The following is a 15644-nucleotide window of genomic DNA, read 5'->3' as shown; positions in this document are numbered from 1 at the left end:
CAATTTCCTTGTCTTTAAATGGGGATGACTATCTTGCCAGGCCACTCCTTCCACACAGGGATGCTCAGAGAACCAAGTGAGATCGCGCAAGCCAAGGGGGTTTGTCAACTGTAAATCGTGAGAACACTAGAGCTTTCAAGTCTGAGGTGACGAGGTCTGAGACCATCACTGTGATTGCCTGGCGGGGCAGGAGATGTGCACCGCGTTGCCTTCAAGTAATCGTTGTTGGTCTCAATGATATCCCCAATTCAAAGTCACCAGGGAAAAGTCACAAGCGCAAGCCCAAGTCAGTGTGTATATGGGGGGGGAGGGGATCCCCAGGATGGAGTGGTCCCGCGATCCCTCGCTCGCGCACATCGGGAGTCCCTGTGGGAGAGGCGCGCTGAGCCGGCGGCTGTGTATGGGCGGGCGGGCGCGCGCACCCGGCTCACGCAGTTCGCCCGGGTGCCGAGGCCAGCTGCCCCAGCGCGGGGCGGGCAGTCTGGGGGCCGCTGCAAGCGCGCCCTGCACGTGGCGGGGGTCGGGCCCGCGCAAGTGCCAATCCCGGCGCAGCGCCCCCGCGGCTCTCTCCCAGCCCCGCCTCCGCGTGCTCCTCCCCAGATCCACTTGGCCGCCCCGACCCTCCTACTGGCTGGAGAGCTGCGGCCCAGCCACAGCCCAAGGCAAGCTAGAGCGCGGCCATCCCGGACCCCGCGCCGCGGGGGCCGCGGGCGGCGGGCATGCTGGCATGGCAGGACGGCGGGGCCAAGGCGGCTCCCGCCCACCACAAGATCTCCTTCTCTGTCCTGGACATTCTGGATCCGCAGAAATTCACCCGCGCTACGCTCCCGGCCGTGCGCCCTGCTCCCCGGGAAGCCAAGAAAAGTTTGGCAGAGGCCGAAGCGGGGAAGGACGCCGGCCTAGGGGACTCAGCTCGGCAGCGGGAGACCCCTGGTAAGGATGCGAAGCGGCCCTGGGTCCCGGGAAGCCCCAACCCAGATGATGCGATGGGGAGGTTGGGAGGTGGATGGACAACCAGAGACCGAGTGAGTGGCCGTTAGCAGAGTCTTCACCAACGGGAGAAGACTCACAGGACAAGAAGCAAAGTGTTGTCTTGTCTCTGTGTTGGAACTAAACTGAGGCAGAAAAGAGGCCCCCAGCATCCTCGGTCGAGGATTTGCCTCCCTAAGCCCGTCCCTGCTCACCGGCCAAGCCACTAAGCATCACAGTTCTGTTTTGCTTGCCCTGGAAGCTAAACAGCTATCCAGGCTCATTCATTTCTCGGGCATATAATGCACCCACCACGTGCCAGGGCCTAGACCAGAGATAAAAGTCATGGAAAACTTCGGAACCCGCGAGGTAGACAACATGATGAATATTGCCCCTATTTTACGGATGAGGAAGGTGAAGCTAACTCATGTGTCCGTGTCTGGAAGGGAGTGCGAGGTCAGGTTTAGGCACCTAGGGCCCACTTCCAACCGTCTAGACACCTGCCGAGATTCCGCTGGCCCACGCGCTCTGCCCTCTCTCCCCAGACCCAATCACTGACTGGGGCGGGAGCAGGGGTGGGGCGGGGTGATGCGAGGCCTTTCGTCCTTTCTCCTCGAAAGGTTTTCACTTACTCCTAAGTCTGGCGGGCACCTGAGGCAGCGTCTGGTAGAGTTTGTGTGTGGAAGGACGGACAAAAGACAGCAGGATCCTTGCGGGGTGGAGCGTGGGCACGAGGTTCCCCGGAGGGACGCAGAGTCAGGGGCGCAAATCCGAGAGAAGCGGGATGCGGCACAGCCCCTCGCTTCTCCTTCCCAAATTTGGCGGTGATTGTCTGGGGGCTCGGGGCGCCTCTGGCGGCTGTGCTTGGGCCCAGGTAGTCCGCCTGGTAATTGTTCGGATCGCCCCTCGGAGGGGCCGCTCTCCCCTCCCCCGACAGCGATGATCGATATTCTATTACGGGCGCCTGCATATCTCCTGCCCGCAGCTTGCAGGTACCGACTTCAAACCCCCTTTCCCTGTCTGATCCTAATATTGTTCGATTAAAACTTACCTTTAATAGATGACATCTATCGATCCAGTCCCGCACAAATCTGAAACTCTATTAACACGGCAGGAGAGAGAAGATGGGAAAGAGGGAATTTCACTTTGGGGGGGGGGGGGGAGAAGGGGACTTAATAACTTCTTTTTTAATTGCTAGGAGTTCCAGACCAAAATAGGCTTCTAGGGACTGGGGATACAGAGCCTTAAACGCGCTTGACATCTCGATGTCTCAATGTACGGTGATCCTACCCGCCCAATACTGTCCAATGTGGTCATTGTATTTTCTTAATGGCGGTTGCCATTCATTCATTCACAATTCATTTCTTGGACGTCAACTAGATAGCAAATGAGTAAAGGGCAAGAGGACACCGCATCCCTAATCCCCAACTCCTGGGAAGAGCTTGCGAGGATGTGTGATCGCGGGGTGATGGGGGGGGCGAGATGCCTGAGAGGGGCAGAGCTAGGGACTCTGAGGAAGAGGAGGCGGGGGTCTGGCGACCCGGAGGGACTGGGTCGTTCCGGGCTTCTGTTCATCCTCCCCTTCTCCCTAGACGCTGCGGATCGCGGCGCGGGCGCTGCGTCCCCCTTGGAGGGCTCGGAGGCCGAGGAGGCAGAGGAGGAGGAGGACGAAGCCGAGGACGCGGGCCAGCGGCGGCCGCAGGAGCGGGCAGCGCGCTTGCAGGCGGACCCGGCGCGCTCCCCCGAGTCCCGGGCCGCGGCGTTGGCGGCGGGGGAGCCGGGCACCCGTGGGCTCGCGGGATCCCCGGGCTCGCCCGGCTCCCCGCGGCCCCGGCGCCGGCGCTCCGAGCCCCGCTGTGCCAAACCGAGGCGCGCGCGCACCGCCTTCACCTATGAGCAGCTGGTGGCTTTGGAGAACAAGTTCCGGGCCACGCGCTACCTGTCCGTGTGCGAGCGCCTGAACCTCGCGCTGTCGCTCAGCCTCACTGAGACGCAGGTCAAAATCTGGTTCCAGAATCGCAGAACCAAGTGGAAGAAGCAGAACCCCGGCGCCGACGGTGCGGCACAGTCGGGGAGCGGCGCGCCCCAATCCGGGGCGCCCGGGACGGCAGCAGGAGCGGGCGGCGGCGGCGCAGGGGGCAGCCCGGGACCCCCCGGCCCGGGCGCCCTGCCCTTCCAGACTTTCCCCTCCTACGCGGCGGCCAACGTCCTCTTTCCGGCCGCCACCTCCTTCCCTCCAACGGCCGCAGCCGCTGGGGGCCCCTTTGCGTCCTTCCTCGGGCCCTCCTACCTGACCCCTTTCTACGCTCCGCATCTATGAACCCGGAGCTTCTCGGGGGTCCCCTTGGTCGGGATTCGCGGGTGATTGGCGTGGTGGTGCGGGTCCCCATGCCACGGAAGGCGCAGACGCGCAGGGACCGCCCCCTCGTGGTGAGCGGCTGTCTGCGCGCCCCTTGCTTTCCCTCTGTTGGGAGGCGCCACCAGAGGGCCGGGAGAGGTTGCCTGCCTGCTCCAGCCGCGCCCCTGCCCGCCGCGAAGACCCCCTGAACCCACGCGGTCTACAGGGGGGCCAAGGTTCTGCGGTCTGTAAAAGTGTCCGGAGACGAAGGCTGTGCGCAGCCTTCCCGATTCTGGAACTGGCTCTTCACTTTTCGGTCAGGCTCAGTTGCGTTCCGGGGCTCCCCCTGAGAGTCTGGGTGTCCGGAGCAGGGCTAACTCGGCTGCGGGGATGGGGATGCTGGGGAGCCAAGACTTCCTGCCCGCGGGTCGCTCACACTTAGGATGGAGTCTTCGAACCTTTGAGCTCGCTCAGAGGGTAAGCGGCTTCCCCCTCTCAGAGCACATCGTTTCCCTTTTCGTACTTGATTATTGGCCCAAACCCAGCGATTCCTCCCGAATACTGAACAAGAGGGGTCCGCGAGCACACACGGCCGCTGGAAATGGACTATTTTTAAATGCACAAAACTGCACATTTTTAGATCTTCATTTAAGACTGGGACTTGAGCACAATTCGTGTCCCAAACAGACTCCCCACAGGCTGTTCCTGAGAGAATAGGTATCTTACTTTGGGGAGAAGACCAGAAGTTTCTGCCAGGAAATGCAGTGGCTTTGTGGCTCGACTCACCTGCTGACGCAGGCGCGGTTCGGCTGTCCCGTAGATTTTGAGACCAGCTTTAACCAACAGGCAATGGCCTCACGTGCTTAGAAATGATCATGAAGGGACCAGTGGTTCAACTAAAATCTTGACGTTGATGCCTGAGGCCTACGTTTATGCCTGTTCCGATTTGTAGTATTCCATACTCTCATTGGTCTGTCCTGGCATTTCCAGGCTCCCAAAGAGGACAGAGCTGGGAGAGGACAGCTCCCCAGGACACTTGACAGTCATAAGTTGGACTATTTTTTAAAGACACAAACAACATTTTTGGAGCTTCATCTAGAGCCATTCTTGTTCCAGAGAGACTCCAGGATGGCACAACATGCAAAAGGTTGTCACGGGTGTGAAGGAAGTAGTTGCTGGGCTAAAGGAGGGCTCTGGAAGCAAAAACTTTCCCATAGTAGATTTAACCGTGGGAACTTAGTGTATGGCCCCTAGTTCCAACTACTACTTTGATTATGTCCCTGGAAAAATGAGTTACTCTGTAAATTTTTCATGCCAGATGTGTTTGGGATACTGCCTTTAGTTTTCTATGTGGTATGTTTGGAATTTGTATCTCAGAAACCCCGAGGTTCTCAACCAGGTCATGTCTATTTCATTCTTACCTTGGTTACTTGAGGTCAGCTGATAACTACACAGATACCATACTGCTTGCTATTTTTTGAAAGCCTGTACCATTAACAATTAAATTTAATGCTCAAAGTTTGCCTCTGATAAAGCAAACCCAGTTTGGTGTCATGAACACACGGTACTCTAATTTTGAGATATCAGTTCTATTATTATCAGGAATGATAGAAAATATCCCCCCTTCTGCCAAATTAAATGAAAACTTCATATTCACGGGACGCTCGCAAGATTTGAGAATGGGTATCCTTTAATGCATATGATGTGCTCATTACCCGTTTCCTTCTATGTTCAAGAAGAATGTCCCCGAACAACACATTTTAACTTTCTAAAAGACAGTTGATGCCAGATGAGATTAAAAATGCAGTTACTGTAGTTGAGAATGTTTTATTCACTTTACCTGCTGAGAAACACTCCCTTAATAACTGTTCGTTGGTTTTCGAAACGCAACATCCCGTGTGTCATGAACAGGCAGTTCAAGTGCTCAGAGTCAAGATTGTAACAAGAAGCTGAATTTCTGCAAGGTGTGGGGAACGTTTCATCTCTCAGGTACCAGCATCACAGAAGACTCCAGCAGGCTTGTCTGTGGGCTAGCATGGAATGCTGTCATTCCTGACCTTTCTGGTTTCTACACATTGTAGCAGAGTAATGCTCCGAGGGTGTGACTTTGAACCTCCGCTGCTTTGAAAGACCCAGTGGCTTTCTGGCCAAACCCTTAGACTCAATCGATTGATGTGTTTGTCTAATAAATCCTTTTTGTAATGATTTCTCATTTAACTATTTCTTGTTCTCTGTTAGCAGAGTTTTTAACTAATGTTATAATTGTCCGAGTTTGTATAGACCCGTCTCCCTCCCCCCATCAGCTAGTTTCCACAAATAAAGGGTATTTCTACCCTGACACGACTTTCTCATGCCACGCTAGACAGTTGTCCAAACCCACGCTGGATATACACACAGTGGCTGTTCTAGCAGGCTGTATATACAAACACACAGGGCCATTTTCACAGCAAAAGCGAAGTACCTTACAGAATGTTGTTAGTGGCTACAAATTAGATCAACACCTAAGTATCAGATTTTTAGGACGTTAACTTCCTAGACTTACGTTACAAATTCTTAATACCCGGGCGCCTGGGTGGCTCAGTGGGTTAAAGCCTCTGCCTTCGGCTCAGGTCTTGATCCCAGGCTCCTGGGATCGTGCCCCACATCTGGTGCTCTGCTCAGCAGGGAGCCTGCTTCCTCCTCTCTCTGCCTGCCTCTCTGCCTACTTGTAATCTCTGTCTGTCAAATAAATTAAAAAAAAAAAAAAAGAAGAAATACTAAAGGAAGTTCTTTAAAAAAAAAATTCTTAATACCCCGTAAAGAGCCTAGTAAATAACTTTTTAGGTTTAGGCTGTCCATTGGTCGTAGATTTCCGATGTTGAAAATGACCGTTGCAGGGACGTCTGAGTGGCTCGGTCAGTTAAAGCGTCTCCCCTTGGCTCAGGTCATGATCCCAGGATCATGGGATTGATGCCCTCATTGGACCCCTGCTCAGTGGGGAGTCTGCTTCTCCCTCTGCCCCTCCTCCCCACTCCTACTCCAGCTCTTTCTCTCTCTCTCTCAAAAATAAATAAAATCTAAAAAAAAGGGTGCCTGGGTGGCTCAGTGGGTTAAGCCTCTGCCTTCGGCTCAGGTCATGATCTCAGAGTCCTGGGATCGAGTCCTGCTCGACCAAATAAATAAATAAAATCTTTAAAAATCTAAAAAAAAAAAAGAAGGGGCGCCTGGGTGGCTCAGTGGATTAAGCCGCTGCCTTCGGCTCAGGTCATGATCTCAGGGTCCTGGGATCGAGCCCCGCATCAGGCTCTCTGCTCCGCAGGGAGTCTGCTTCCTCCTCTCTCTCTGCCTGCCTCTCTGCCTACTTGTGATCTCTCTCTCTGTCAAATAAATAAATCTATAAAAAAAAAAAAAAAGAAGACCATTGTAGATCCCACTTGGAACCATGTAGCCAAGAAGCCACATGTGTTTAAGGGAGTGAGTGGAGAGCCTACCATACATTGAGAAATCCCCTTCCATTTTTTGGGCACAGATCAATATAGTGTATTTGTCTTTTTAGAAATAACTGATAAGACTTACTTAGCTAGCTTTAAACATTATGAGTAGGCTGAAAGACATTCTTCAATAAACACTAATAAGTACACTTTTAAAAACGTAATTCCGCCTTAAAGTCAGTTGAATGGAAGCATCTAAGAGTTAAGGAAGTGGGATGACCCAGACTCAGGCAAAGAGAAACAGGAAGTGCCCCTCCTGCCTCCAGCTGGGATCTGGAGGCAAATTCCAGAGGAGCCCCATTGTGGAGACAAAGGGAGAGAAAGCCTTGGAAGAAGGGCTGCTCTCCCGGGTCAGCCATGCTGGCCACACCTAACCATCCCTGGTTCTCTTGGCCTGCGGGTTTTCTTTTTTTAAGAATTTTTTTTTTTTAACTTGACAGAGATCACAAGTAGGCAGAGAGGCAGGCAGAGAGAGAGGAGGAAGCAGGCTCCCTGCCAAGCAAAGAGCCCGATGGGGGGCTCGATTCCAGGACCCCAGAATCATGACCCAAGCCAAAGGCAGAGGCTTTAACGCACTGAGCCACCCAGGTGCCCCTGGCCTGCGGGTTTTCAAGGACTACAGGTTCAAAGACACTTCCACCCCTCTGTCCACACGTGAATTTGCAAGTTCCCTATGTCTTTGGGCCTCAGTTCCCTCACCACAGAGTCTAGCTCAGATGACTGCAGAGCGTCTCTGCGGAAAACACTGAGCTTGGGGCCTGGCACAGTGAAGGTATTGTTATTCCACTTGAAGCAGAAAGGAACGCTTCTTTTGGTAACTATATCTTCATGCTTTCATTGGTAATATATCCAGCAGGGGGGTTCCTGGGTGCCCAAAGGCCTAGCTTTAGTAGACAGAGCCAAGTAGTTTTCCAGTGCGGTTGTAACAGTTTACATTCCCACCTGCAAGGAAGGAGAGTTCCAGTGTTCTATACAGGAATGACCACGATTGTCATTCGATAATTCTGGGAGTATGTAGTCATCCCACTCTGCTTTCAAATTTCATTTCCCGATGGGTGGTGATGTTGGCTCTCTCCATATGCCTTTTGGCCATTGGAGATCTGTTTTGGTGAAGTACCCAGTCAAATCTGCCCACTGGTGAAATAAGCTTAGTCCTAGAGGAGAGGCAACTTATGCAAGATTGTCCGAGTTACATAAGAAACAGGCTCAGTGAGGTTATGTGACTTAGCCAAGGTCACAACAGGGTAAGAGAACAACAGAGCCTAAAAGCTGGGCCTCATAACTCTAGGATGATTAAAAAAAGTTTTTTTAACTGGGAATATTCACAGAGTCTCAAATATCACCCCAGAAATTACTTTATGAATTACAAATGAAATGGGTTTCTCTACAATGGTAAAATCTGGAGGACATCACCTTGACCAAGTGATCACATTCGCATCACCAATGTGAGACCAATTGGTATCAGATCCCTCCTGGTGTAATCAGGATGATTTAAATTGTACATCAAGCCACCAATCATAGGAAATATTTGAGGGGGGACACCTGCATGGCTCAGTCGGTTAGGTGTCTGCCTTCAGCTCCGGTCATGATTCCAGGGTCCTGGGATCAAGGCTCACATTGGGCTCTCTGCTCAGCAAGGAGACTGCTTCGCCTTCTCCCTCTGCCTGCCACTCCCTCTACTTGTGCGCTCTCTCTCTGTCAAATAAATGAATAGAATCTTTAAAAAATAAAATAATTGTTAAGGTCTTTATTTATTTATTATTATTATTTTTTAATTTTAATGATCTGACAGCTGTATGGGCATTTTGTAGTTAAAGGTAAGTGCCAGGATTAGAAAGAAAGCGTGTCCATTGCTCCTCCTTCCTCTGTCCCCTGCCTTTTTCCTTCCTGCCACAGACATGTACGGAGCGCCCATTCTGTGCCAACTGTTTCGGATGGTGGGAATTTATTGATTTATTGAGTCCCCAGGCACAAGGTAGATTATAGTCTGCGTATTCCTAACTTTTCTGCAACCATGGTGGTCTGTGGAGCCAAAAAGAGGACGACCCTTTATTTCCTCTCTACCACCTACTAGATCTGCAATCTGACATGAGTTTCCTCAAGCTTCCTGAGCCTGAGAGGCCCATAATATGCTCCCAATAAATGGTAAAATTCTTCCTGCCAGTGGAGAAATTGGCTTATGCAGGTAACAACTGAGCCAGCCAGGCACCTTGGGGAGGGATTACACTGAAAAAACAAACAAACAAACAAAAAAACAAAACAGTGCTCTTGCAGGCAGCCACTGACGACACAGTGCTCATCCTTTGCGACACAGTGCTCATCCTTTGCGAGATTGAACCTGGCCAAGAACACCCAGGGCGGGAGAGGGCAGTAGACAGTCCACACAAAAGAGCTGAGTGGACGATTTTATAAAATTACTTATTTTACAGAATTGATTCCCTTCTTGTGAGCCATTTTCTCTCGTGTATAGTTAATATATTTACCAAATGTTGTCTTTGCTTCTTCTAAATAGCCGGCAGGTCCTAAGGCAGCAGGGGCCGGGTTTGGGGAAGATAGACGCCACTTTCAGAGTACGGACTCATGAGGTCCCAAATGACCACACATGTGCAGGAAGGTTTAAGAATAATCTTAAAAAAAAAAAGAAGAATCATTAAAAGACTAATTTACTCCCTTTTTGAAAATTCTCTTCTTTCACAAATGCATTTTTTTTCCGTGGGGTTCTAGTTTTGCACAGGCGGTTCTTTCTGGCACATCACCATTGTGGCTGGCTAAGTCGCTCTAAATTCTAGAGATTCAGAATACTCAGTTCCTATGAATATCTCTGCAGGAAGAAGGAAACAGATTAACTCCTCTTGGAGCCTAAAAATCCCCACATACCTCTAAGCAAGATTCTGATGGAATCCTTTTTTTTTTTTTTTTTAAAGATTTTATTTGACAGAGAAAGACACAGCGAGAGAGGGATCAAAAGCAGGGAGAGTGGGAGAGGGAGAAGCAGGCTTCCCGCTGAGCAGGGAGCCCTATGCCCAGGACCCCTGGGATCATGGCCTGAGCCCAAGGCAGGTGCCCCTCTTTTTTTTCCATCTTTCCTTTTTTCCCCTTCTTCCTTTTCTTCCTTCCTTACTTCCTCTCTTTCTTTTTTAAGATTTTATTTGAAAGAGAGACAGAGAGCATGAGCGGGGGTGGTGGTGGGGGTGGTGGTGAGGAGGCAGAGGGAGAAGCAGGGAGCCCAGCTCAGGGCTTCTTCTCAGGACTCCGGGATCATGACCTGAGCCAAAGTCAGCTTCTTACTGGACTGAGCCTCCCAGGCATCCCAGTTCTTTCTGATGGGTAACTAGGGGTGGGATTGCTGGCTCGCGTGGTCATTCTGTGGTTTAAGCTGTGAAGGAATCCCAGATTACTTTGCACAGCTGCTAGACTGCTAGGCCATTGTACATTTCCCACCAGCAGTGTATGAGGGTTCTGATTTCTCCTCATCCTGACCAACCCTTTTAATTATTGTTTTAAAATTAAAACCTATCTAGTGGGTGTAAAGTGCATCTCATTGTGATTTTGATTTGTATTTCCCTAATCACGCAATGATACTGAACATCTTTTCATGTGCATGTTGGTCATTCCTGTATCTTTGGAGAAATGTGCATCCAAACCTTCTGCTCACTTCTTAATTGGGTTCTTTGTCTTTTTTGTTCAACTTTAATAATTCTTTATTTATTCAAAAGACACATCCCCCTACCCACTTTGTTTTTGCACATTAAAATAAGCATATAGGGGGGCCTGGGTGGCTTAGTGGGTTAAAGCCTCTGCCTTCGGCTCAGGTCATGATCCCAAGGTCCAGAGAGCCTGCTTCCCCCTCTCTCTCTGCCTGTCTCTCTGCCTACCTGTGATCTCTGTCTGTCAAATATATAAATAAAATCTTTTTAAAAAATGAAATAAGATAAGCATATAGTCCAAAGACTCCCTCCTCCCGTCCTTTGCACAAACACTTATTGGGCGCCAGCTGTGTGCCAGGTGCTACTGTAGCACCTGGAAGGCAACAGAAAGATCCTGGCTGGGCACAGGAGGGGAGGCCGGGGGAGTGAACGTCACAGACAGCTGGGCACTTACCAAGTCGGACTTAGATGATGTTCTGCCACACCCTGGGAGGGATAAACGCCTGGCGAGACCTTTGTAAAACATAAACTAGATCTGTAGAAAACAAGCAGGGCAAAGGCAGCATTAGTGGCTTATTTATTTCCACCAAATTCCAAATGACATCAGTGCTAAGAAGAGTGTTCCTTCATACAAAAACTGCTGACAAGAAGGCCGTGGCATTTTCTACACTCCGCTGCACCAAGTGCCCAGAGAGAGAGAGAGAGCACTAGCAGGATGGGGGGAAGGGCAGAGGGAGAGGGAGAAGCAGACTCCCTGCTGGGCAGAGAGCCTGATGGCCAGGGACTGGATGGCAGGACACCAGAGATCACTGATGATTAACCTACTGAGCCCCCGCACCCTCCAAAATAATTTTAAGTAGAACTACTTCCACTGGCTTAGAGAAATGTATTTCATCCTGGCAGCAAGGTTTATGGAGTATAAACCCATTAATTGGATCTGCCAACTGATTTCTAACTTTTCTTGCAACTCCAGAAGGCAAAAATACCATATTTGAATGACAACTTCAGGGCAGGACAGGTATAGGGTGTTTTGTCCGATCTTTCTCTTTGGGTGCTTAACTACTTAGCAACCATAGCCGCAGAAGCACCCGGGCCCTTGAAGCAGGGACTTACTTTCAAAGCTGCGTCAGATCCCACATAATCCTTCTTTGCTTGCTGTGGGTCAGGCACTGTGTCCCTGGGAGTACGATGGTGAGCAAGACAGACCGGATCCCTCCCCTCCAGTTGCCACAGAGCTGTGAGTGGTCTTTCAGCTTTTCTGATCTTTGATCTTTCAGAATAAAACATAACGAATCTGCATCCCCACTACATTTATTTGCTCTAATTGTACATGAACACTGCAGTGCTTGGAGATTACTTACATGGCAAAGTACAAATATACATTGGAAAGGACAAGATTATAAAATATAAATTTGAATTTCTAACATTTTCTTCCTGCACATCCCTACTTCATCGTAGGCTCCCTTCCTACTTTAAAAGATTGGTGTCCTGGGGGTGCCTGGGTGGTTCCATCAGTTGAGCATCAGACTCCCAACTTCAGCTCAGGTCATGACTTTGGGGCCATGAGATCAATGCCTGCATCAGGCTCTGGGCTCAGCATGGAGTCGGCTTGTCCCTTGCCCTCCTCCCGGCTGTGCTTGCTCTTTCTGAAATGAATGAATGGGTGAATGAATGAATAAATAAAAAATAAAATAAAGATTGGTATCCTGGCAGAGAAGGATGATGCCTAAAACTTTGCTCTTCTCTGACTGGCCGGCCGGCTTCTTCTGCAGGGGACCCGTCACCATATGACTTAGGCCCTACTACATTTTGTGTTCTGTCATTGTCTGCTTCTTTTATCTGGGAGAGACTGCCTGTCTCTTTCCCTGTCTTTCTCTCTGTCCCTGCCCATTCACCCACCTACGTTGGGGATCGTTTAACCTCTCACACTGGAATATGTTGGCACTCACTCAATTGCTATTAAAGGACTGAAATATCTTTGCACTTTTTGGTTTGTCTAATTTTGTTGTGTTCTTTGGTGTGTGGGGATGGTTTCTCCATACACTTTTCAGAAGCTGCTTGGGTAAAAAATCTGAGTCAACGTCACGTTAAAAAAGTTGTTGATGATGACTTTTACCTCGCAATGGAAGTAATTTTTTTCTCTCCAGTCATCATAGGCGGATAAGGTCAATAAAACCAACTCTTTAGGGGTCACCTTTAACAGGGCAGGGAAGGAGGGTTTTGGCCTTGGCCACCGCGGTGCGATGTGGTTCGAGATCCTGCCCGGGATCGGAGTCATGGCCCCGTCCTTGGTCATCCCTGGCATAGCCACAGCGCACATCCACAGGTTCACCAACGGGGGCAAGGACAAAAGGGTTGCCTATTATCCCTATCAGTGGAGTTTGATGCAAAGAGATAGGCGCATCTCTGGAGTTGATTGTTACTATGTAACAAAACCAAAGGGTTTGGAGGATATTGATTAAGGAAGCATTTTCCTGATCGATGAAAAATAACTCAGTCCCGCTCATCTAGCCCTTCTAAAGGTTATGCAGTGTATTAACGTAGTGCATAATAAAAACAAAAAGGTAAAATTAAAAAAAAACCAACAACTCTTTAGAAAAATGCAGGTGAATGTTGCAGTGGGAGATTGCTCTAAGTGTCCCAAATGCTTTCAGTTTCTGTACTCCCAGCTGCAGACCAGCACCAGGCCAGGGACCACACAGGGAGAAGCCTGCTTTATTCTCTCTCCTCTGAGACCAGGATTTAGAGTCTTAGTCTTCAAATTGGAAATGCGGGCCCGTCCTTTGACCCGGCAATCCCACTTCTAGGACTTTATCCTACAGACACACCTTTATGAAATTTCAGAGAGGAGGTTATCCCTTGTGACACTGTTTGCAATAACAAAAGATTGGAAATAATCCAAGTGTCTAGCAATGGGGCTATGAATGCAGCTCTAAACAAAAGAATGCAGGCCATCTCTCCGTGTCGGCCTGGAGGGAACTCCAGGCCATATTAAGTGACAAGGTACAAAGAGTACATGTAACCTGTTTTCTCAGGTGGTAGAAAGTGGACGAAATACTGGCATGCATTTGTATTTGCTTCCATTTGTACGAAGTATCCCTAGGAGGATTAACAAGAAGCTAATACAAAGAATTGCCCAAGGTGGGGGATACCGACTGCATCGCTTTGGGGCCAAGGAGGAAGACTTCTTGGGATGTACTTTTCATTTGTAAATGAGGCAAAGGCATTAACTATTTACAAAACAAAAAAGTTGTTTGGGGGAGAAAGTGTCAGAGAGAAAAGTAGTTCTTACAGACATATTAAAAAAAAAAAACCCAGCTAGATATTTTACACAATTGGAAGGTTTCCAATGTTCCTTCAAATATCACTTTTGGAAATTAACAAGAAAACTGGGATTGTCTTTCAATAATCTGCCCAGTGGGGCACTGAGCTCCCTCCCTGGATTTATCATAAGCCTCCTTTAGAAAATTAAACACATGGGAAAGTGTGAGCAGAGCTTGTTTATGGTCCAGAAGAAGGCACAGCCCGACTGTACTTCCCAGACTCCAAGGAACCGATGAGAAAACTCTAGGGTGGTCATGTGTAGGGCCAGAGTGGGAACAGCGTCTGTGGCACCCAGGCAACCCTCCATTGACTGTTAAAAGAAGTTGCCTTTTCTAAACAAGATTTACTCCAGCAGGTCAAAAATAATACCCGTGCTGCCACGGGTTGAACTGCTGGGTAGCTTCAAGGCAGCTGGGTGTTTTAGAGCGTCACATTTGTCTGTGATCCTCAGGACAACCCCTTTTACGGGGTGGGAAAGTGAGCTGTGGGGTCTCAGGCTCCCCAGCAAAGGAGCCGAGTCAGGATGGACTTCTGGAGTGTCTGGCTTCCAGTAAAAGTTATCCAAGTTTTGGCACTCAGAGTTGGCCTTCATGGAATCAATAAAAAAAAATCGTTGCAAAATACACTGAGTTTCTTCGTGCCTTTATAGATAAGGATGTAAATATTTAACTACTACTTGAGGTTTCTCTTATTTTTTAAATTAATGAGCAATGCAAATGGCTGCAAACTCCCTACTTAAATTTTTGTCGGGCACCTGGGTGGCTCAGTCGGTTAAGCATCTGCCTTCCTTCGGCTTAGGTCATCATCAAAGAGTCCCATGACAGAGTTTCACATGGCCTCCCTGCTCAGGGTGGGGAAGTCTGCTTCTCCCTCTCCCGCTGACCGCCCCCCCCCCCCGCCCCCCCCCACCCCGTCTTGTGCTCTCTCTTTCTAAATAAATGAAATCTTTAAAAAATTTTTACTTTAACTTTTTTGTGCTCAGTTGAAATTCCTTCTTTTTTAAATTTTATTTTATTTGTAAAGATCTTATTTATTTATTTGACAGACAGATCACAAGTCGGCAGAGAGGCAGGCAGAGAGAAGGAAGCAGGCTCCCTGCTGAGCAGAGAGCCCGTTGCGGGGCTCAATCCCAGAACCCTGGGATCATGACCCGAGCTGAAGGCAGAGGCTTTAACCCACTGAGCCACCCAGGCACCTCTTTTTTTTTTTTTTTCTTAAAGATGTATGTATGTATTTATTTATGTCTCTATTTCAGAGAGCGGGGAGGGGCAGAGGGAGACAGGGAGAGAGCTCAAGCAGACTCCTGGCTGAGCAGAGAGTCTGACAGGGGGTTGGATCTCCAGACCCCGAGGTGACCACCCTGAGGTCATGACCAGAGCTGAAGTCCAGTGTCAGACGCTTAATCAACTAAGCCGCGCAGGCGCCCCTGAAATTCCCTCTTCTGACGGTCTCACGCGTGGAACCTGTTGGGTAGAGTGCCTCAGCCCTGCGCCCTTCCATTACTTCTTTCTTAAACTCTGGGTGGTACCACCCTTTAACTTGGAGTCTTGGATTTCTCTTTAAAAGTATTAGATTAGGGGCGCCTGGGTGGCTCAGTGGGTTGAGCCTCTGCCTTCAGCTCGGGTCATGATCTCGGGGTCCTGGGATCGAGCCCCACGTCGGGCTCTCTGCTCAGCGGGGAGCCTGCTCCCCCCCACCCCCACTTCTCTGCCTGCCTCTCTGCCTACTTGTGATCTCTGTCTGTCAAATAAATAAAATCTTTAAAAAAAAATAAAAGTATTAGATTAGGTTTCTAAAGCTCCTCAGCTCTAAAATCTACCATGCAGGTACATCTCTAATGCACGTGTCCAAAATACCATATTTATTATGTTTCCATATTGAGAATTAGCTGACTTT

The 15644-nt window shown here is 49.5% G+C and overlaps 2 protein-coding genes across 2 annotated transcripts; both read left to right on the top strand.

Moving 5' to 3' along the window:
* Nucleotides 1–678: 678 nt before the first annotated feature.
* On the top strand, nt 679–5856 carry NKX1-2 (NK1 homeobox 2). Its single transcript, XM_046027418.1, has 2 exons — nt 679–933; nt 2562–5856. The coding sequence occupies exons 1-2, from the start codon at nt 720–722 to the stop codon at nt 3287–3289; spliced, it is 942 nt and encodes a 313-aa protein (XP_045883374.1). The 5' UTR covers nt 679–719; the 3' UTR covers nt 3290–5856.
* A 6811-nt stretch (nt 5857–12667) lies between these two features.
* Nucleotides 12668–12886, top strand: LOC123955710 (NADH dehydrogenase [ubiquinone] 1 alpha subcomplex subunit 1-like). The gene has a single exon (XM_046028014.1). The coding sequence runs from the start codon at nt 12668–12670 to the stop codon at nt 12884–12886; it is 219 nt and encodes a 72-aa protein (XP_045883970.1).
* The last annotated feature ends 2758 nt before the right edge of the window (nt 12887–15644 follow it).

This window comes from Meles meles, chromosome 13, assembly GCF_922984935.1.
Source record: "Meles meles chromosome 13, mMelMel3.1 paternal haplotype, whole genome shotgun sequence".
Classification (NCBI taxonomy): Eukaryota; Metazoa; Chordata; class Mammalia; order Carnivora; family Mustelidae; genus Meles; species Meles meles.
Note: the sequence above shows the minus strand (reverse complement) of the source record. Positions and strands in the feature narration are given on the sequence as shown.

Coding starts and splice junctions, on each gene's coding strand:
- NKX1-2 (XM_046027418.1), top strand. CDS start 720: ATGCTGGCATGGCAGGACGGCGGGGCCAAGGCGGCTCCCGCCCACCAC. Junction 934..2,561: donor TCGGCAGCGGGAGACCCCTG/GTAAGGATGCGA, acceptor CCTTCTCCCTAG/ACGCTGCGGATCGCGGCGCG.
- LOC123955710 (XM_046028014.1), top strand. CDS start 12,668: ATGTGGTTCGAGATCCTGCCCGGGATCGGAGTCATGGCCCCGTCCTTG.